At 45.0% G+C, this 23,349-nt stretch overlaps 1 protein-coding gene and 1 non-coding gene across 3 annotated transcripts in view; both read right to left on the bottom strand.

Annotated features, from left to right (window-relative positions):
• Positions 1 to 907: 907 nt before the first annotated feature.
• Positions 908 to 23,349, bottom strand: part of QSOX1 (quiescin sulfhydryl oxidase 1) — a 54,489-nt gene continuing 32,047 nt past the window's right edge. For both annotated transcript variants that reach the window (XM_027868420.1, XM_027868419.1), the window contains exons 6-13: positions 21,965 to 22,110; positions 19,183 to 19,323; positions 14,859 to 14,988; positions 10,198 to 10,320; positions 9,580 to 9,727; positions 8,837 to 9,013; positions 2,674 to 3,422; positions 908 to 1,852 (exon numbers count right to left, since the gene is read on the bottom strand). In XM_027868420.1, the coding sequence (XP_027724221.1) occupies positions 1,835 to 1,852; positions 2,674 to 3,422; positions 8,837 to 9,013; positions 9,580 to 9,727; positions 10,198 to 10,320; positions 14,859 to 14,988; positions 19,183 to 19,323; positions 21,965 to 22,110 (1,632 nt within the window). In that variant the 3' untranslated portion in view covers positions 908 to 1,834. The remainder of the gene's footprint in view (positions 1,853 to 2,673; positions 3,423 to 8,836; positions 9,014 to 9,579; positions 9,728 to 10,197; positions 10,321 to 14,858; positions 14,989 to 19,182; positions 19,324 to 21,964; positions 22,111 to 23,349) is intronic.
• LOC114047723 lies at positions 18,838 to 18,942 on the bottom strand. Its single transcript, XR_003569652.1, has one exon. It is a non-coding gene; the product is annotated as a U6 spliceosomal RNA (small nuclear RNA).

The raw sequence follows: 23,349 nt of genomic DNA, 5'->3' as shown, positions 1-23,349 counted from the left end.
AGGGCCATCTGAGCCAAGTGAAGATGTCAAGGGCTCCAAATCCGATTGACAGCCTCGACCTCCCCCCTTAATGAAGTTTATTATCAGTCAGCTTCTGATCCCTGTAAATCCTCTCCAGACAGGAGGAGGGCTGGATTAGAGGAAGACTGCTTAGTCCCAAAGAATCTGTTCCAGGCTGATTCATCCAGGGCTGCAGCAGATGGCTCAGGAGCCATCTCAAAAACACTGCCTTTCCCTAATGATCTGGGAGGAGGCTAAAAGAGCTGGGGGGAGGAGGGGAGAGACAAGGAGGAGAGGAAAGGGAGAGATGGGGGCTAGAGAAAGCATGTAGGGAGAGCTAGTTCTCAAGTGGAAATGAAAATTAAAGGCAGGAGTAGCAGGGGCAACGGGTAAGAATCAACCAAATCCAGAGGCCATTTTGTTAACAGGAATGAGGTGGACTGGAAAGCACAACCTTAGCTTCTTATGATGCAGTTGAAAGAACGTTGGCATTGCAGTCAGAGGACCTAGGTTCAAATTCTGACTTGGTAACTCAGTTAGACTCTCTAGGTCTCAGTTTCCCAATCCATGAAATGAAGGGATTGGAAAACGTGATTTTAAAGTCACTTTTGGCTCTTAATCTACGATTTTATGACCCTCTAGAGGCTGAGTAAAATAGTCATTTGGGCAGCCAGCTTAGGTTAGAGAGTGTCATAGCAACTCCCGACCATAGAGACCAGGTTCTAGGGGCTAGGATGAGGCCAAGTGATTCTCTTTCCCAAGTTTACCTGTAGATTCCCCAGGATGACAGTGGGATATTCCAGAGGCAGCAAGTTTCATCGAGGTTGGTCATTTCTATTTTATAAGTCCAGATGCGTTCTATGCTTTCTCTTTTTCTCATCAGCAAAGGCAAATAATGCACAAACACTTGCCTTAGCAAAAAATAATTTATTCTGCAAATCACCAGCTGAGATAGGCATTTCATAGACTCAGGCTGCATTCTTCCTTCCTGCCCCCATCCTTCCATTTGACCAATATAGAACCTGGTGTCTGTAGGGAGAGGAAACCCTGCTAGCCAAGCCCAATATACAGTCAACCAATGCCCCATGTCACTGTCAGAGGAAAAACAGGAAGATGAATACAAGAGGACATAGCTCAAAATACAAGGCTCTAGCTCAACAGAAGGAAGAAAGCCAAATGACTTTCTCCCGAGCCTTTTCCCTTCCTGCGAAGAGTTCTCATCTCTGGTGTAAAGCTTCCCTCTCCCATGATCACAGCTATATACCAAGCCACCCAGAACCCACCACAAATAAATTATAGTGCACCCCCAACACCCTGCAAGCCCCACCATGCCCCCTTGCTACCTAATCAAATAATTCTACCCACAACCTTGGTGCAACTTTGCCCCCTACCCCCACCCCCAGATGAGCAAACACCAGTGAATTCTCAATGGCACTCAAGGTGAAGGTGCTGCTTTGGGAAGGATGATTACTTTGGAAAGAAAGCTAGCAGCAAGTGTATCTGTAGGGTTTCAGAGGAAATGCAAACCCACCTAGGTAAGGATTCTACTCCATTCTAACCTCCCCCATCCCCCCAACACACACATCCAAACCTACACCTAAGAAAGCTGCATAACCCCAGAAACTCCCAGGTTCCAATCTCAGACCAGACCCCACAGTGGCTAAGCAAGGCACTAGACCTCTTCACTGGGGGGCCAGAACTTCTGAATTATGGCTTTTTTTCTTCTTCATTCTTTTATTAATCCAAGAGTGTCCAGGGTTCCAAGTTTTTGATAGGGTCCTTGGGGCTGAAGAGGAAGGAACAAAGGCTCATAGCAATACTGCCGAGAAACTCCTCATCTTCTAGCACTCTCCTGTCGGTGGAAGGGAAGAAACAAGCTTGCTTCAGTGTTGGGGGCATTCGAATATTAGGGCCTAGGACTTCAGAAAGAGACCTGGTGTTTCTAAAGTGATGTACTGGCAGCTCAAGAGGAATCCAGCCTCAGGTCTCCCCCTAGTTCCAGACCTCAAACAAATGTCTGGGAGGCATATCATAGAAGCAATGATTCCATTCTCCCACATTGCTAGGAGAGGTGGAGGTGGGGAAGCAAGGGCCACATGGGGGGCTTGAGGGAGTCTAAAAACTAATTTGTGGCAGGAAGATCAGTAACTGATGGAATTCCCTTCATTCAATGCTCCTCTATGGCCCGAGTCCTAGCTATGACAGGGATAAGGAGTGCAGAGTGCTTCCTTCATCAGTGCCCTCCTCTACCTCACCTCCTAACACTGTTGTCAGATTCAAGTTGACCCAGAGTCACCTTCAAGTGACATTTCCTTCCAGCCGGCATCCCTCCCTTTTATCCACAGAGGGTCATTGGTGCTGTGGTCTTTCTCACTCCCCACCCCCTCCCCACTCCCTCACCATCTGGGAGCTCTTAAACCATGGAAGGAGGTAGAGAAGATATGCCCCTCCACTCTACTCTCATTCCTCTAATGTGATCTCTGCAGCTCATGCTGAAGAGTAGCTGGTTCTGCCCTTTCGAGCCTTCATCCTCTCCTGGAAATAGGTGCACATGACTATGAGACAAATGAAGGACAGGGAGTAGAGCCCAATGCAGAGACCAACATCCAGGTAGGAGAAGCTCCCCCTAAGTATCCACAGCCACTGGCCACCCGGCTGGGCCCTAGCTCCCACCTTTCTCTTGTAGAAACTGGACAGTTGCTTGACTTCGTCTGCATCTTCCTCCAGCTGCAGGGTCAACGTGTCTCGCTTGGTCAGTTTCTGTGCAACCTGTGGCTTTGGGAACAGCTCACTGGCTCCGTGGTCCAGCATCAAGGGCTCAGCTCCACCATACGGGATCAGGGACTGGGCTTCATTATCTGGGTTCGAGGGCTCAGCTCCATCATTCAGGATCAGAGATCTATCTCCATCGTCAGAGATCAGGGACTTAGCTTCATTAGACTTATCATTATGGGCATCTCGGTCTTCTCTTGCCTGCTTCTCTGGGAGTTCCTTCATTTCCTCCACACGGGAATATTCTGGCAACTCTGTTGTCAAGCCATCGCTCTCTGTTGAGATGACTTTTTTCACCATATATGGAACTCTACTCCCCAAAAGCCAGGCCAACAAATAATCTGAAATCTCATTTTGATCTCCTCTCAAATCTTCCTCTCTCGGTGACTCTGTAGGACTTGGTTGCTCAGCGAGAGGGGAGGAAGTAAGATTCTCCAGCTCTCTGTGCCAGCTCCCAGAGCCAACCAAGGCTTCCACAGACCGTTTACGGTCGATGACGATGTTCCAAAGAGAAAAGTGGGACTTCAAAAATTTAAGAGTGGCACCTAGATCCCACACAGGGTCTCCTTGGATTTCATTGTGGCACGAGTCACATAGGTCCTTTGGTGGCCACTGGATCTTAGGGAAATGAGGGTCCTCACTAGCTGTACCTGGAGAAAGAAGTACACAGGAAGATGAATTGTGACCCACTGACATCCAGGAAAAGAAGACCAGGGAGTCTAAAAACCTGAACGGGAGTCCTGATTCTGACAGCCTAGCAACCTTCTGAGCCTCATGTGTTGTGAGAAAACTGTTTTGCAAGCTTGAAACTGCTATATAACTATAAATTTGATCATCATTATGGACTGGCTCTGGTTCCAACTCCTCCTTCTAGGGAGCTGAAGAAGCACGAGGCATTCCCATTTGCTCTGTCACTACCTCCTAAGGTCTTCCAGGCCTTACCACTCCCCTCTATACCTTCCAGATCCTCCGCACTATCATCTCACTTCCTGATGAAACCTAAGGATCCACTGATGTGCCCATATGACTTCTGGAACTTTCTAATGGCCCCATCCCTGATCTTTCTTTTATGTGTTGTCTCACCTAATTAGAGTGTGAGCACCCTGATATCAGGGACTGTCTCATTTTTTCCACTTGTATCTCCACCCCTTAGCATGGTACCTGCCACATAAATCTCCATCTAAGTCATCAGGATTTTTAGATTGTCCATTCATCCCCATTTGTTTTTCTGCTAACCCTTTCCTCTTATTCTTAGGGAAATTTACTTTAATGTTCTCTATTTCAACTATATACTGTTTTTAAAGTAAAGAGATCATGATGTCCTGGAAAAAGCATTGGATTGTCCAGAATCCTGAGTTTTGGTCTTGCCTCTGACTGACTGGCTGACTTTAGCCAAATCACTTTGTTTCTCTGGGCCTTGACCATAAAGTGAGGGGGCACTGGATTACATGATATCTTAAGGTTCCTTTCAGGGATGATAGAATTAAAACCGTTATTACTCCCAAGCACCTTGTTATTACCCAGCTACAATCATTTCACTTAGCAGACACCAAGTTTTATTCTCCAAGTGGAAATGGGGATGGTGATGTCTTAAAGGATGGTAGGGGAAGAAGGAGGACCAGAGACAAGAAGGTCTCACTTGCTCCTTTCAGGCTGTGTGTGGGTATGGAGGAAGGGTACCTGTTCATGGCCAGCAGATACATCCTTTACCTGACTTTCTCATCTGGATCTTTTACTCTTTTTGAGAATGGACCCCAATAGCTGCTATAATTCAGGGATGAAGTTTCAGACCATTTATTATGAGCATCAGTGTCCTTTGCTGAATAGATATTTAAAAATACTTGTTGATTGATTTATTTTTTTCCTTCTGTATCATAAGACTGCCACATAGGCTAAGCACTTCCCTCCCTGGAAGCTTAGGTGATTTAGTGGATAGAACCTAGAGTCAGAAAGACCCTAGTTCAAATCCAGCCTCAGACACTTAATAACTGTATGATCCTAGGCAAGCCACTTAACTTCTGTCTGCCTCAATTTCCTCAACTGTAAAATGGAAATCATAACAGCATCTACCTTAAAGGGTTGTTGTGAGGATCAAGTGAGATAATATCTATAAAGCATTTAGCGCAATGACGAGCATACAGTAGGCACATCATAAATTCTTATTCATTTCCCTTCTCCTCCCTCTATTTCCCTGGGAAGAACACAGAATGATAGAATTAGAGCTGGAAAACATCTTAGAGGTTGTCCAGTTCTACCCCCTCATTTTACAGATGAGGAAACTAAGGTCCAAGGAGGCTAAGTGACTTGCCTAGGGTGAAATAGCTAGTAAGAGTCTCAGGTGAGATTCAAATCCAGCTTTTCCTGACTCCAAGTTCAGAATTCAATGCCATTTTCCCATCACAAAATGAAGGTACCTTGCTTTATACCATGAGTGTGTTCCAGAAGGAGACAGTATTATTAATATTTTTGAAAAATGAATCCTAACTTAAAAACACTAGGGGAAATTATTCTTCAAAGAAATCTTATGAGACCCCCTTTTTGTCTAGTGGAGGGTCATTTTGTAAAGGAAATAGCTGGTCCTCCAACTTATGTTTCCCATTTCTGGATTTCTGTATGTTGTGTTTTCTTCAAGGGGGCAGAGGAGTAGTGAGATGGCACCAGTCTCTCTCCCAACACACAAACATACACACACACCAGCTCCAAAGAGGATCTCTCACTGGCCCTCACATTTGGTATCATATTAGGAGGTGAGGAACGGAGACATCGGGGTTTTCCTTCCAGTTTGCAGGTGGCAAAACTGAATCTCAAAAAAATTAAGTGATTTGCTTTCCCAACACCAAAAGTATGTAAGTAGAGGCTAGGGAACAACTTGTAAGGAATTCTGGCAAAGGGATTAATATAATGGGTAGGAAGTCAAGTTTGATGGCCTCCGCGGCCCCTTCTAACTTTAAGATTCTATGACTCATTGCTGAAAGTCATATTGATGCACTGAAAGAACTGGAACTAGGAATTCCAGTGCTCTCTTCACTAAGTTAGGCTGCCATAAGGAAATCACCTGTTCCCTAAGACTTTCTCAGCCTCCTCTTAGTCTGCATGCTTCTGTCACTGTCACCACTATTCTTCAGACACCACAGCTCAAAACCTCCTTGCCATCTGTGAACTTTTATCTAATTAGTCACCTCCATGGCAATTCTCAAACTCAGTTCTTCCTCTCTATTGAGGAAGACATGGGTTCAAATCCTACCTCAGGTATTTATAAGCTATGCGAACCTGGGCAAGTCATTTAAACTCTCTGATCCTCAGTTTCTTCATCTGTAAAATGGGGGTTGGGTAGGAGGGTCAGATTTGATGGCCTCTAAGGTTCCTTCTAGCTCTAAAACTACAATGTTATAGTCTGTGATTCTAAATGAAATTCTTGTATTTATCATAGCCTTTTGTCTAGACCTTTCCTTTACATGGATCTTATTCTCCCTTACATCATAATTTTTTTGTGATATAGTTTTCCACCTTGCTAGATTGTAAGTTCCATGACAAAAGGGTCTGTGCCCTCTTTATATCACCAGTACTCGGCAAAGTGCCTGACACACAACAGTCACTTAATAAGTGAATGTTTGTTGAGTGAATAAAGGCACCAACAAACAAACAAACTTGAAAATTGTAGGAAGAAGGGATGAGAAAGGCCTGGGCAGATTTCTCTTCTCTCAGTGAGTAGAGAGTAGGAGGAAGTGAGGGAATAAGTATTTGTATACCACCCACTAAAAAGCATTGTGATAATTGCTTTTACAAATATTATCTCACTTTATCCTTACAACCACCCTGGGAGGTAGGTACTGTTATGATCGCAATTTTGTAGTTGAGGAAACTGGAGCAGATTGAGGGAATTGAAGGGATTAGAATAGCAAATGGTTAATTGTAGGAACTGAGTGAACCACACTGACTCCATTTTGTGACTCAATTCTGGAGCTAGTTCAATTCCCTTTCTATTCAATTATGAATCTAGTCCAATTTCTGTCTTGTGTGAAAACTTTATCCAATTATAGGAATTGGGGGGCAGCTAGGTGGCACAGTGGATAGAGCATTGGCCCTGGAGTCAGGAAGACCTGAGTTCAAATCCAGCCTCAGACACTTGACACTAGCTGTGTGACCCTAGGCAAATCACTTAACCCTGATTGCCTCACCAAAAAAAAAAAATTATAAGAATTGGGAGAAAACCTTATTGCATTGTTTGAAACCTAGCCCTGAGTAGCTGGGAGCTGGACCACTTCTCCCTGCTATTTAGACACCCTTAACTAAGGACCTCGGTTATGTTGACCAGAAACCGGGTCAGATCCAAAGACTGATGTAAGGAGTTTTCTCACAATTGTACATCTCAATCAACCCACATGCCACCTAAAAACTGGCCCTATATTGATCATTGTTTCCATGTTCTTTGAGTGTTTACAGCTACTTGGTGGGGGGGGGGGAAGTGGGACACCTCTTTTTCTGAATTCAGGGAATTACACCTGTTTGCTCTCCCCTTCCCAACTTGGAAAGTCCTTAATCTTTCATCCAATTAGAAATCAGATTACCTAATGTATTGTTTCAACTTAATTGGTCTTATTTGATTAATGATTTTTAATGTATAAAAATCTGTCTCCCCCTGTATTTGGGGGTCCAGGACTAAGATGAGAAAGTCTGGTACCTCTTTGTTAGGCCACTGGCACACATTGCTTAGTAAATCGATAGGCTCAGAAGAGCAAACCTTCAATTTGCTCAGTCATTTCATCTTTCACCCACCACAAAACAGAGGCTGAGACTTACTTGACTGGGGTCACATAGCTGGTAAGTGTCTGAGGCCAGACCTAAATAAGTTCTCTCTTGATTCTAGAACCAGGGTTCTGGCCACAGAATTCAGCACTGGCCCATTGGTCTTTGCTAGTTTCTCAAGCTAGAGCACTCTATAAAACACTAGAGCTAGCACCCTCTAGTGGCAGGATTAAGCATCTCATGCCTGTTGCTGCTCAGCCCCTCCATGGAAGGACCACAGGCCTTTCTGGGGCGGTGGCTGTCTATGGAATGCACAAGGGGTGGAGATGGTTAAATGGAGCATTTGATGACAAGTGGAAAGGGGAGGAGGAAGGCAGGGCAGACAGAGAAGCCAGGCACGTGTCAGCTTTTCAAGCCCCACCAGATTTAGATGGAAGCTTTGGCTCCCGCACCACCTGCTGCCGTATTCAGCGCCTCCAACCTCCTGGATCCCTGATCATCAAATACCACATCTATATCTCTCCACCCTCACCCCCACTCATGCACAGAGCCCTAAGGTTGGCTCTCCATTGCTTATCATGTGCCCCAGAAGCAAAGCCAGACCCTTCTTCCATCATGTGGTAGGAGTTCTTAACTCAGGTTCACTAACCTCCCTTGGATTTTAGGGGGTCTGTGAACTTAGAAAAAAATAATTACAACTTTATTTTCCCTAACCTCTAACTGAAACTTATCATTTCCTTAAATTATGAATTAAAAAATAATTATCCTCAGAAGGGGTTCACAGGCTTCACCAGGCTGCTCAATGGATTCATGACATAACAAAGCTGAAAATCTCCTGATCTATTGCCTTTGCCCTCCAGGCCTTAAAGTGCATTCACCTCTTACTATACCCATATAGGAGAGGTGACAAAAGGCACGCAGATGGCAAATGACTGATCCAGTGTAGCCCAGCTCTAAAGTAAGGCTGTCTTCCCTCCTCTAAGCAGGGCACAGGTTTAAAGTGTTGCATATGCTACCAGACTTGGTCTTTGTGTTGGTGAATTATGACTAGCTGTTCTTCTTTGTTACAAGGGATGGTTCTATTTGTGGCATGTGGTATATTGGGTATAGGACTTTAGTGTTTTAAAAAAGGCATCAATAAAAGTGGAAAAAAGTAAAGCAATACGCTATCAAAGAAGGTAGGAGTCAAGAGGGCATAGCTTCTGGCTTAGTATTGGACTGGTCCATCTCTCTCAACCTCTGCCCAGGAATCTGCTGCTTCTCCCATGCCTTCCATTCTCCCATAGAGATCTAGTCTCTCTTCAGACCAGGCCCTTACCTGCTAGGCGAGCATTGACTCGGTTGTGCCGGTTCCAGAACCAGAGGACGGCATCGTCCATACTCTTTACTCGGTCCATGGAGGCAGCCGCCATTTGCTCAAAGTGTTTGGCACATTCTCGACAGCCAAAGAAGAATTTCACATAGCCTCGGATGGCTTGGAGGACTTCCTGGGGATCTTTTGGGGAAAAGGACATGTCCCTGCTCAATAAAATGCACCTCACTTTCTCCTTTATTTCTTCCACCACCACCCCTTCTCTCTACAGAATCCAAAGCCATTTCCCTGCCTGTTACTTAGAGTTAAGTCTCATAGTGGTTCCTCCCACTTCCTGCTCTCCCTCCCCCATCCCAGCCACTCTGATACTCCACCACTGATCTAGGTTAACTACTTCTTGTGTTACTAAGGGACCCATGGAATCTCCATCCCTTCAAGTCTTAAAAAGTATGACAAATGCTATTACAGTGGCATTATTTAGACTTAGCCTGCCTAAAGGCTGGGGTCTCTGATCTCTGGGAATCTTCCTCTCTCAGGGTGTGGCTACAGTGGATATTCAGCTATGCTATCTACTCAGGATACCAGTAATTCCATGCATGTAAGAGGGGTCATGGCAAATCCCACTCCTGACACCAGGTAAGTCCAGGGAACCACTTGGATTCCCAACCTCTGTCCACAGCTCTGCTCATTCTTCCTTTTCTTAGGGAGGGAAGTCAGAGGTTAAGGATGGGGCTCAGCTAAGCATTCACCTGCTTTCTTCTGAAGGTACTCATTGTGCTGAGCTGCCTGTACCGTCAGCGAGTGGAAAAGGATCCAGAGAGAACAAGGAAATCCTCGGAAGTGAGGTTCGCTTCCCTGGCAGCCCACCCAGATTGATTTCCTGGGCAAAAGTACATCCTGAGGCGTGGGAGTATCAGAAGCAATCGGTCAAGAAAAAAGAACCATAATAAGGGAGGACATGGTCAGCAAAGGCAAGTCTTAATACACAGTCAGACAGAGAAGCTTCCCTCCCTGCTGGACCCCAGAAACATAGTATTTCTCCACCCCACCTCAACATCTGAGCCACCAAATGGAATTACTGGCACTGGAATGAAGCTCCAGCAAGATCCTTTATTTCACCCCACTGCAGATGTAACCCCACGCATGGGAGTGTCTTGAAATATGCCGTTGAAGAGGAAAGGGAAATCCAGGTGAGATTCGGAGGTACATGGTGATGGGGGAGGTGAAAGACATTTCCAAGCTCTCCTAGCCCCATCTGAATACAGACACAAGGCCAGGGATGGGGAAGCAAATCATTTCCATTCCAACCAAAAGAGAAAAGACAGAAAAAAAAAGATGGAACCCAACAGCCAAGGAAATTCATTCACCTCTCTCCAGCTCTTCATGGCCATTCCCAAGGAGACATAGGGTATACTCTTCCTCTGCTGCCGCCGTAACCACACATCCATGGTATGAAGGAAATTCCGGACCAGGGGCTGGCCAGGGTAGTACTGTAGCAAGTAAGCAGAGGTGGGAGGGGGGAGGAAGAAGGGAAGGTGAAAACCAGAGCCTTAGGTTCCCTGAGGCCCAAGAAAAGAGGTGGAGGTCTGTGGGGGAGCAGGAAGGAGCAGGACCGAGAAAGGATATGTACACCACAAAGCTGTAGCCATTCAAAACCCTAAGTACTATGCAGAGAGGCATTTCTCAGGGCGACCATCTTGAGAAAAGCTGTTTTATGTTGGGAGACTGATAGGGAAGGAGGGAAGGCGAAGAATGAAACTAAGCAGTGAGGAACTGTCAGAGCCGGATGCTCTGGCCTCACCTCTAGTGGATCAGGCACCTCTTGGCTTAGGCAAATCTACTCCTTCTCCTTCCTTCTCCCTCCCCGCCCCAAGGTTTGCTAGAAGGAAAGGCTGAAAGTTTCTGACTCCTAGATAGGGTTGTGGGGGATTCACAGGCAGACTGTCCTTCTTAGGAAAAAGGACTTTCTGCATAGTTATCTGACTCTTGACTGACTGGTTAGGAGAAAGGGCCTTTTCCTTTGTATTCTAATGGTTGCCATGGGAGGGCCTGTAGCCAATCTCCAAATCTTGATCTTAACTCTAAAGAGTCTCTGAGGAACATGAAAAGCTACTATGCCAATAAGTCAACTCAAATCTGATTAGTATCAGCACTCTAAAACCACAAGCACTTGGGGGAGAGGGTAAGAGTGTGTGAGTGTGTGCGTGTGTGTGTGTGTGTGAGAGAGAGAGTGTGTGCGTGTGCTACAAACTCAGTCACAAGAAGAGAAAATGCAGTGGAAGAAGCCAAGAAAGGCAGAGAGATAGGCAGGCAGATGGAATCAAAGTATTTAAGGTGACACAGGGAAGGCTGGGGAAAAAAAAAACAGAGGAGAGAGAAAGTTACGAAGGAAGTGGGAGCTATAGATGGGAATGAAACAGAAACACCGATAGCTGTTAGACAAATCTAATCCCTCAAGGAGAACCAGCTTGGAGCAGTACATACAGCTGCCCCGAGAGTCTGGAAGACCTGGGTTCCAATCCTGCCTCTGAAACAAACTTGGCTGTATGTAAGGTATTTAACCTCTTCAGAGCCAGGGCATTCTCTAAAGTTGCACAGCATTGGTAAAGGTGGGGTCCCTATACCAGGAGCTCCATACACAGAGGAAATCAAAGGGCCAGTGAAAAAAGATCCTTCAAGACAGATCCAGTAAATATCTTGAGCAAATCTTAGGCTGGACAGCAGCCCAAGAGTCAGGGGTCAGGGGCTGCTAGAAACTATTCTCCTTTGACACACATTTCCTGTTAACCAACACTGGGGCTCTCAGTGGGCTTACAAATCTAAATTAATGGGTAGACCATTGCTTGGAGGTCCATAATTCTTTCTGACCTTCCCCCTTTCTTTACATTGACTTGGTACTTTACCCCTTTCTTAAGAAGCAGATATCATAGAGGAAAAAAACCAACAGTGAATTCCTGGTGATAGCATGCAACCTAGTGGCCAGGACTGGAATGACAACTTGTAAAGACCCTAAAAGCATCCTGTCTAAACAAGTTGTTGAGATACACAGCTGGAGTAGGAAGACACATGGAGCTTCAGAAGCCAAGCAGAAGAGAAACCAGCAGAAACCTTCTTCTCTGGGACAGTGAGGCTAGTAGTGAGAGACTGAGGGAGTAAAGGAGTACATTTTACTAGAAAACTAAATCGACAGGCTAGTTCAGCTTAGAGCTCCCTACCCAAAGAGAAGAAGGATTGGAGCCTCATGGGGTCTCCACTGGAGACTGTTAAGAATCCTATTGGGTTCCTGTTGCCAATGAGCCAACACAATCCAACCTCTCTCCACTGACTGGCCAATCACTTCCGCCTACTGCCACTTCTGATCAGTCATCAACAGACATTTTTTAAGTGATAACTATGTGCCTGAGATTGCACTAAGTACCGGTACTTATTGCTAAGGCTTCTCCTCGTGCCTGGAATGCTCTCCCTCCTAACCTCTGACTCTTCTTCAAATCCATGACTTCCTCCAAGGCTTAGTCCAAATGACACACAACTTGGGCAGAAGGCAGGCTTAGCTCTGCCCCACCCACCAGCAAGTAGATAGACATCTACTCTGCATGTGCAGGTACACAAGGCTAAGCCTGCCTCCTGCCCAAGGTGTGTGTCATTTGAGCTTTAGACAACATGTACCCCAAAACATACAATCACACACATGCATAAACATACATGTGTGCATACAGACATGTCTGCATTTGTCCTTATATACATATGCATATATGTATGTACATATTGGTTTGTGTGTGTTTGATGTCTCCCTTGGATGGTAAATGCCTTGAAGACATGGACTGGTTTGTTTGTTGTTAATTTTTTTCTTTGTATCCCCAGGGTTTAAATAGCGCCTGGAGCAAGGAAGTACTTGGGAAATACTCTTTGATTTGATTAAACCACAGCAGGAAGGTCACTATGTCTTCACCTATCTCTCCTATATACCTGGTTGGGGGCTTACCTAGGAAATTAATAGAACTCCTTAGGTCACTTAATTGCTGCCTCCTCCTTTCCTCACACATACCGGGGCCTATCCACCTTATGCTCAAACATATGACCTGGGAGCAAGAGATTAACCCGGGGTACAGCATAAGGGATTTAGACAATGATGGCTTTCCTGAGGGTTCTGAGAACAGAAGGGATTAGGTCCAGGAAACAGCCAAATGGACTCATGTGGAGGTCTGGAAACTCCATTACATGCTCTGTCCTCTGCAGAAGGCAGGAGAATGTCTCAGATGACCTCTCAAGCTCCTCTCCAGCCCTGCCCCAGCAGCACAAAGTCTCTGGGCCTTGGAGGCTGCCAGTTCTCCCATTCCATTTCAGAGCTAGGCCAAGAAGCTACAGTGACCTCACCGAGATGCCAAAGGCTACTCTGGCTAGAACCAGCAGTTTAGTTTTTGGCAAGTTACTTACCAGGCCTGAGTTTCCTTCAGAATGCTCCCAGCATCACCCTGGGCAGGGTTCTAGGACTCAAAAAGATGATTGGATCTGGGCCACCCCCTACCCCAGGAGCTGGGATGAAACCTGGACAGTGAATAAGCCTGAGGGGACTGGGGGCCTGGGAGGAAGCAGATGCCTGTATCTTTTCGACTGGGGGGAAGTTTGGAGGGGTGACCCTTAGGATATAGAGCAAGGCAGCGTAAGCCTCAGGGAGGCAGGCAGTCATGCCTGGATGGTGGGGTGGCTCAGAGAGCTGGATTATGCTCCTTTGGTTGGCATGCTGGAATGCCCAGAGCAGCTGATTCAGCATTCAGCCAGCCCTTTTATCCAAAGCCCACACCTGACTCAGCAGCACTTAGTGGCAGGTGCCTTGGGTTTTAAGTAGTGAGGTTTTGGCTGCTGTTCTTGAGACAGGGAGAAAATGCCAAGGATGGTAGAAGCAGAGTCAGCACTCAGCCTGTGGAGCCAGAGAAGGACACCACCAAGATTCTGGGGCTATACTCTTGCCTAGAAATTCCAAGGAACTTATATTGATTTAAAAAAAAAAAAGGAGCATTGATAGTAAACATGGTGTAGTGGAACAAACACTGTCAGAGTCAGAGGAGCTAGGTTCGAATTCTGCTGGCAAGTCACACTGACTCTCAGAGTCTCAGTTTTCTAATATGTAAAATGGGGATAAAATGCCTGAAACTCTTTACTTCACAAGGTTGTTGTGAAGAAAATGCATTGTAAACCTTTTATAAATATTATATATAATAATGTTACATAAATGTGAATGCAGGTGGTCTTTATTGCAGGACTTTCAACTTCCCCACTTTTACCTGAAGGATGTGATGGAGTGTAAACTCCAGATCAGCTAGATAGATAGATATGGACATACACACAGACACAGATATAGATCTTGCATCTGGGGACAAGGATGGGAACTGAGTGGTTTATACAGCAGGGGTTTGTGGAGGCAGTATGGTTTAAGGGGAAAATTCAGGGTTTTGAATGAGCGTGTCTGGGTTCACATCCCAGCTTTACTACCTGCCACCTTGAGCAAGGAGTCACTGAGCTCTGAGACTCAGGTTCATCATCTATAATACTGCACAAATTATTTACAAATATTTCACATTCTCCTCCAGCTCTAAAATTCTTTGATTCTATTCTGGCCAGGATCTGGGAGGAAAGAGGGGTTCTCTGACAAGCTAGAGATCTCTTTTGTCCCTCTGTCACTCAGTAGCACCTCATACACCCCAATCTAAGAACAGAGAGGTGCCTGGGTGGTAGGCAGGTAGCTTTCAGGTTAAGACTCTAAGGTAAGTAGCTGGACAATTGGACAGCCTCCAACACAATGGCCAAGTTCACAGGATGCCACCTCACTAGGCAGTTTCTAGGGTCATCAGGGAAATGCCTAGCTTCCCCAACCCATTCAGGAGGGATCCTCAGACATACCCAGGCACGGAAGAGCCTCAGGATGACTGCATGAGCCGGTAGTGACAGGCAGTGAACGGAAGAAGCAGGCCCTAATTAATCAGTTAAGGAGGAGTTAACTTGGGGGATGAAGGCCTCGGGCCCAACTTACCTTGGCCAGGACTGACACAAAGTTTTTCAAAGCTGTCAGACGCTCTCCCTCCAGGACTTTGAACTTGCCCACCTCTATGTGAAGGATGTAGTGGAGAGCAGACTCCAGATCAGTCATATATATCTTGGAACTGGGGACAAGGACAGGAAGGAGAGAAAGGTGGCATTGACAATGGGGAGGGACAACCTGGGATCTGCAGGGGAAGGGATTGAGTTAGAAGAAAGGGGAAAGTCTTTGTTTTCTGATTGTCCCACCTGGGGCCAATGTAAATAATCCATGGTCAGAGAAACCATGGATTTTCATCGTAGCCTCAGACACTAGCTGAATGACCCTGGGCAAGTCACTCCACCCCTCTCTAGAGTTCCTCATCTGTGAAACAGGAGATTGGACTGGTCACTAAGGTCCCCAGGGAACCCTATAGGGTTTCTTCATATAATAATAATAATAGCTAACATTTAAAGATTGCTTTAAGGTTTGCAAAGCCTTTTACAATGTCTTGTAGCCTTTGATACAAGAATATCACTTGATCCTTGCAAACCATCTATAAGGTAGGTGCTCCTCCCCTTTAACAGAAGAGGAAACTGAGGCTGAGAGAGGTTAAGTAACTAGACAGCTAAGGAAGTGTCTAAGGCAGGATTCAAATTCAGCTCTTCCTGACTCCAAGTCTATCGCTCTAACCACTGCAAGCCATCTAGCTGCCTAATCAAAAGTCATCTTGTTGCTGGGCTGAATTCTCCTTGGGCTAAGGGCAAAGAGGGACCCCTACTCTTTCTCCTAGGGACTCTCCTTTCCCACACTTAGAGGTGTTATGAGGGAAGCCGCGTGGAAATCCACTACTTCAAGCTTTATAAATATAACAACCCTAAAAGGTTGGTGCCATTATTATCCCCATTTTATGGATGAGGAAACTAAGACAGATAAAGATCAAGTGATTTGCCAAGTATCACATGACTAATAAGGCCAGATTTGAACTCAGGTCTTCTTAACTCCTCATCTAGTAGCTCTATCTACTGGGTCACCTCATCAATCACGTTCTGGGACCTGAACCTTTTTTAGAGGTCTTTGGGGCTGGCCATCCCTAGGAGGTTCCATTCATAGATGCTAGGAACTTTGAAAGCCAATTCTAACATGGAAGCTGGCTCTACTCTTACCTCTGACCCTTTCCCAGCCAATGGGTTATTCTTGCTAGGTAGCCACCCACATCTGGGAGGGAACCAACAGCTTCCCTGAGCTTCTCTCCTCTTCTATGCCTCTTTTGCCCTTTTGGGGTCTGGGAAAGCTGTCTATCAGGGGAAAGATTCTCTCTGAGGCGGGTGACTGGATGTCCTGGGGCTGCATTCATCCAGGAATCCATTCAAACACTTCTTGTGTACTTAATGTTTGCCTAAGTGAGTGTCTGCTGTGTTTAAACAGTAAACATAGAAGGCCTGAATCAGCCCCAGGATGAATTAAGGGGAATTTCAAGTCACCCATTCTAATGTCAACAAGGCTTCCTCAAAGTTGAACCTTTCTGTCTAGGAACTTCTGAACTGTCACTAACAGTGACCATCCTCCTCAGGATTTGAGTTCTAATCCTAATTCTTTCACTATTAATCTACATGGCCCTGGGCAAGGAAGACCCAGGGTCTTAACTGCTTAAGGTTAAGTTAACCTCCCTGGTCCTCCATTTCCTCAATGCAAGGCAATGGGATAAAATGTAAAAAGCACTGGATAGAGTCAAAAGACCTGTGTTCAAACCCAAACCTTAGGAAGTCATTTAGCCCCTCTTGGCCTCAGCTTCCTCAGCTCTGAAATGTTGTACCATTTCTAAGGTCCTTTCCAGCTCTAAATATAGCATCCTATAAAATGGGAGTAAATACTACTTACTCTTCTACCTCACAGGTTAGCTGGAAGCAAATAAAGCCTGACACATTCATTAGGTATTTTTTTTCCCTCTCCAGGGCAGTTTCTTCCCTAGGGCACTTACTTATCTGCTTAGGTTTACTGCTAAACCAGAAGCTTACATTTACATAACTGCCGCTTTCAATGTCTTGCTTTAGGCAACAAACACCACACTGCCCACACCTTTCAATCTCTTTGTTAATGAGATCTTTGTTATCTTCACTTTCCATTTTCAAAGTGGACTTTGAATCACTGGGACTTTCAATCCTTTCTAAAATCAATGGACAATCAGTGATTAAAAAAGAAGAAAAGAAAGGTCTCATCTATACCAAAATATTCTTAGCACCATTTTTTTTTTTACAATAGCAAAGAAATGGAAACAAAGCAGATGGCCATTGATTGGGGAATGGTTAAACAAACTGTGGTACATGAATGACATGATAACTATGGAGAAGAATGAAAAGACTTAAATGAACTGATGCAAAATGAAGAAGTTCCTAGAAAACAATATATACACGGACCACAACAGTGTAAATGGAAAGAACAAGAAAAAACAATTGGAACTAAATGCTGGAAGAAGTAATATGAGAATGTACCTCCTTTCCTTCTTTGCAGAGGTGGGGGGTGTGGCCTACAGGTATGGAATATCACATATGCTGTCAAATGACAGCAGGGTGGGTGAGTTTTCCTAAGTTGCCTCCACCTCAATACTGTCCCCCTGCCCTCCCCACTTTTTTTTTTATTCTTTGTTACAAGGAATAGCTTGCAACAAAGGGTAGGGAAGGGGAAAGGAATATGTTTGGAAATGAAGGTAATATAAAAACAAAATATTAATTTTTTAAAAATTTAATTTAAAATTTTTAAATAAAATAAATGAACATTATACGTTTGCTTCTATTACTCCTAGAGACCTGTTTCCTTTCCTCAACTACCCATAAGAAGTCACTTGAATCCTCCTGCATGCTGAAAATTTGGAAAATTTCCACATCATTTGGGACCTAGAGCAGGGATAGTAGGCTTGCTGTCCAGATGCTCACAGTTCCATTTTCCAGAACATATCTACACAACTGGGACTAGCAGGTGGTTTACAATAAGAATAAAAGCAAAAGCTATCCAGCCTCCAAGTAAGGAAAGACTTTCTAGTCATGGGAGATGCCCAGTGAAAAAGCAGGCTACCTTGAAAATGAATCCTGGTCCCCATCAGTGAATTCAACAAATTAAAGTGCTAGTCAACAAATTAATTAGAGAAAGTAAAGTAATAAAAAGAAAAGTAAATAAACATGTATTAAGTATATTGCCTACTATGTGTTATATAATATAGTTTATATTATATTCTTATATTATGTATTCTATTATAATGTATATTATTATACTATATATTGCCTACTATGGGGTAAGGTGCTTGCTGAGGAGTTTTAAAAAATGTAAAATTTAAAATAATAACAATAACCCAACAAGCCAAGCCTGCCCTTGAAGAGCTAACATTTTACTGGGAAGATAAAATATAATTACAGATTTGTTGTTAAGTTGTTTTTCAGATGTGTCTGATTCTTTGTGACCTATTTGGGGGTTCTCTTGGCAAAAATACTAGAGTGAGTTGCCATTTCCTTCTTCAGCTCATTTTAAAGATGAAGAAACTGAGGCAAACAGGACTAATGACTTGCCCAGGGTCATATAGCTAGTAAGTGTCTGAGGTTGGCTTTGAACTCAGGTCTTCCTGACTCCAGATCTAAAGCTCTATGCACTATGGCACCATCTAGCTGCCTCATAAGAGCTCCACTGTTGTTGAAGGAAGTTATTGATTCAGTGAGGCAGGGAGCACATTCCCAATACACACAGAGACAGTTATATGGAGGATATCTGCAAACAGGAGTGAAATTAGAGAAAGGAGAGGAAGGATGAAATGCTGTGCATGGGGAAGAGCAAAACAGGCCAATCTGAGTGGAACAGAGAGCGTATGAAGAGAGAAGTAAGATGGAAAAGCTTAGTGGGAACCAAACTGTGGAGGGCATTAAATACCAGGGTGAAAATTTTTGGTCTTTTAAAGTTTAAGGAGTGACTGTGAGGCAGATGTTTTAGGAGTATCATTTTGGCAGCCACAATCATAGACTGTTTCATGAATTTACACATGATCCTTATATGCAGGAACCATGCTAATCTTCTCCGTAGCATTCCAGTTCTGAAGCTGGTTGGTTTATCCATCCATTAGGAATACTGACAGAAGCTCAGAGTTAGGAGGGACAATTGGTTTGGCTTGTACCTGACAACAGGAAGTCCTTCACCAACATCCACTACTAGGTGGGACTCTGGACTCGATAACTCCTAAAATCCCTTCCAACTCAATGGTTCTGCTCACATTCCTTACTACCACTCCCCACACACCCAGAAGAGTCAAGAGTGGGAAATGGAGTCGCTGATCATTATAGAGCACAAGCATCCTTACTGGTCTACAGGACGTGGTATCCATTCTGCTGTGGTTGGGTTGACCGTTAGGGTTGGGTTGACCGTCGGGGTAAGAGTCCTTTTGCCCACTCCAGGTAACTTCTGTAAGTAAGTGCTATAAAGAGCTCTGGATTCCATTAGCCTGTTAAGGGAGAGAGATAGAGAAGAACATGAGTGAATAGGAAGTCAGTGGGGCTGGGAGGAGGTAACCCAAACCATTCTGCTAAAATTCTGATCTTCTCACCTCAGACAGAAGCAGCAAAAGGGAGTCTCTGGCCCCAGATTCATTGCAAAGAATGGGAAATGGGAGAATCCAACATGTGGAGATTTTTCTTTAAGAAACAGTAAAATTTTCAAGTATCTGTCTAACTAAGCTCTGGGAGAGTTCAAGAAAAGAATATCTTTATATTCCATCCTTATTCCTTTATAGAAAAACTACCTGACTGGAATCTTCCATGTTCCATTTCAAAAAGCAGCTAGGTACCCAGAAGGGCTATAAACTGTTTTCCATCTTGCAAAAGACAGGTGCTAATCTGGTTAGAAGGTGCTACTTTAGAGAATCTACTCAGGCAGGGCCCTCTTCAGGGATGGAAAGACCTCTACAGGGAAACTGATCCAGCCCCTAATGAGACCTAAGCCTTCTAGGTCCTCAAGTGTGGCCTTTTGACTGAGCCCAAGTTTTATAGAACAAATCCTTCTATTAAAGGGATTTGTTCTGTGAAGTTTGGATTCAATCAAAGAGCCACACTTGAAGACCTAGAGAGCCACCCCACCCCTAGACTAGATGTCCAACTCCCTCCTGAAGAAACTGGGGGAAGATAAGTGACTTGTCCAGCATCACACTAGTAATAAGCATCCAAGGTAGGATTTGAACTCTGGCACTCTGACTTCAGCCCCAACGCTCTTTCATTTGTGTGAGAGGGATATTTATAGCACCTATTTCACAGGCTGTAGAGAAAATCAAGTAAGATAATACTTGTAAATTGCTTTGCTAACCTTTAAGCACTATATAAGTGCAAGCTATTATTACTATCATTATTATTACTATTACTGAGCTGGATGGTGGTTGGGTTGGGTTTGGTTTTTGTTTGTTTGTTTCTTTCTTTCTTTTGGCTAGGCAATGGGGTTAAGTGACTCGCCCAGGGTCACACAGCTAGTAAGCGTCAAGTGTCTGAGGCCAGATTTGAACTCAGGTCCTCTTGACTCCAGGGCTGTTGCTCTATCCACTGCACCATTTAACTGCCCCTAAGCTGAGTGCTTTTAAACTTGAAAAAAAAAGTTTTATTGATATCTTTTATTTTTATATCATAGTCATTTCTGGAATTATGTCTATCTCCATGTCCCTTCAAAGTGAAACCTTTCTTTTAACAGTTAAACAAAAACACTTGATACAGTGACCACCTTGAACACTACATGCAACAGTGTATCCTCTTAATTGCAGACTGTCCCTCTTCCCTTCTGCTCTGTTGTCTAGGACTATATTTTTGTGTGTGAGTGGGTGTTTTTGATAAAATGGACACATTCACAGACTGAACTAACACACACAAATGTATGTACTTCCCTCGAGGACAATTGTTACCGAGTGATTTCTGCCTCTGCCCAAGTAAGAAAGATCTCAAGTTTCTGTAGTGTTTAAAGATTTGGAACCTGTGAGGTAGGTTGTGGAAGGATCATTTTCCCATTTTATACCTGTAGACTAACCTCACCTTAACAGCGTCAGATTACTTGTGTGACTATTGGTCACAGCAGACAGATGCTAAGGCTCAGACTAGGGCTTCAGGGACACTAGAGGTATAAATTCCCTGGCTACTCACCTACCTCGGGAGGGAGAGGAAACCAGGAAGAAGGCAAAAGGACAGCTTTCCCCCACCCAAGAGAGAAATTGAGAGTGAGGAACAGTGGCAGGGGATCTGGCATCGAGAAGCCATCACTTTCCACCCTGCTTTCACGACCCGATGTTTATCGATGAGCAGATGGCTGGGAGATGGCATCGTCACAAGCAATTTTCCCCTCCACTAACTCTATAGCAAGGAAACAATGACACTGCTCTCTGCCAGAGCTGGCATCATCTGAGCCAGCCCAGAATGCTAAACCCCCTTCCGTCCCCTCTCTGCCACTCATGCCATCCTTTCTCACTGCAAACGCCACCAGCTAGGTCTACCTAGGAGATGAAAGAGCAGACTCAGTCAGGGGTAACAGGGTCTCAGGGAAAGAGCTAACTTACCCCTTACCCCCCTGCAGAGGAATGGGATGGCACCACTCACCCCCCACCCTACCCCAGATCACTTCCAGAAGCAACCTGAAACCCAAGCTTTTGTCTCCCTGCCCTTCCATGCTCTTTCTTATATGGCTGACATCCATCATCCACGGGGGGGGGGGGGGGGGGGGAGGGCACCCTCTGGCCCATATTTAACGTGCTATTCAGCAGTGGGGACTGCCAGAGGGGCCCAGCCGCTGGGCTCATTGTTCTCTGCCAGCTTTTTGGAACTGGCTATTGTCTGATTTCTAATGAACTTTTCTGCAATTAGGAAACCAAAGGGAGGGAGGGTCAGGCACATTTGGTCCCCTGCCAAGCTAGTAAGCCTGCCAATGTATCTGCCCACTAGCATCATGGTTGGGGATGAGCTTCAAAGTTGCAATGGGCTGGAACACCTCTGCAGAGTACAACAGAAGGGAACCAGGGTCCTTGGGACAACTGGTTGTCGGTGCCTTCTCTGTGCAAGACAAGGGGGCAGAGACAGAGCTGATAGAGGAGATGAGGCATGCGCTGAGAAAGTACTCACACAGAGACCCTGGACTTGGAGCCATTTCTGGTCAGTAGGTAGCAGGAAGGGAAGGCAGTGACAGCAAATTTCTTTACTATATCATCCTGTACATCCACGACCCTGCGCACTTTGATGCCTTGATACTGAGATAGGTCCAGCTCCACCTGCAAAAATCAATGGATTTGTTGAAGGGACAGGCATTGGACAGAATGAGCTGGGGGACAGTCAGTCTCTGGCTCCAATGCTCTCTGGATGACTGAATCACAGTTTTAGAGCTAGATGGGACCTCAGAAACCATCTAGTCTAAGCCTCTCATTTTACAAAAGGGGAAACTGAGGCCCAGAATGAGCTTTGGTCACACAGGTATCATGATTTGAACTCAGGTCCTCTGACTCCAAACCAGACTCTGGTTGTAATTAACCTGGGGTAAAGCTTCTCAGCCCTTCACTTCATGGCCACTGCCATGAAGAACACCAACTAGGAAACCCATAGACTCCTACTCATTTGAAAACTGGGGGGGGGGACCTTTAAAGGCAGGGCCCTTTGACCCACCCTACAATCATTTCCTGTGGTCACTGCCTTTCCTACTGTCACATCAAGGGTCTAGGGGACAATAATAGACAAAGACCCAGGGTCTGGGGCCATTGGCTTCTCACCTTTGGGTGAGAATAGGTGCCTGTAAGTCCTTCTCCCCATCCCTCCTGCCCCCACACCTTCAGGGTCATCTTCCTCAGTTCAGCCCACCCAGTACAGGGACTGCATTGAACTTTCCAACTGCAAGTTTTCAGTGAGGGGCTCCCTTAGTATCAACAATTACAGGATCAGAGCTTTAGATGTAGAAGGCACCTCTGAGGTCATCCTCCTCATTTTACAGATAAAGAAACTGAGGACCATCCAAGTAAAGATCACACAGGTAATAAGTGCCAAGCCACGAACTGAACCCAATTCTTCAGATTCTAAATCTGTCACTCTTTCCACTGTGCCAATTCACTTGCATGTCATGGCATCACTTTCCTGATGTCACAGTCCTCTTCAAGAATGAAGGTCAGACAACAATAACAACAACAACAACAATCTCTGTGTGCCACAGCACAGTCCCCTTTCCCCCTTTCTCCTGTTTCTCTGGGGCTCTCCTAGGGCAGACCTGGAAATCTCACCCAGGCACCGGCACAATCTACCTTTGAATTAAATTAGTTCATGAATAACAAGGGCTATACAGAGTGTGTGTGTGTGTGTGTGTGTGTGTGTGTGTGTGTGTGTGTGTGTGTGAGAGAGAGAGAGAGAGAGAGAGAGAGAGAGAGAGAGAAAAGCATAATATGATGAAAAAATTTGCGAGAGGCAGACAAGGTATATTAATGAGGTGTCAAACTCCTTTTTTTCGGCACACTCTGCTGAACCAGATT

This window comes from Vombatus ursinus, unplaced genomic scaffold (genome assembly GCF_900497805.2).
Source record: "Vombatus ursinus unplaced genomic scaffold, bare-nosed wombat genome assembly UNPS02014789.1, whole genome shotgun sequence".
NCBI classification, from domain to species: domain Eukaryota; kingdom Metazoa; phylum Chordata; class Mammalia; order Diprotodontia; family Vombatidae; genus Vombatus; species Vombatus ursinus.
Note: the sequence above shows the minus strand (reverse complement) of the source record. Positions and strands in the feature narration are given on the sequence as shown.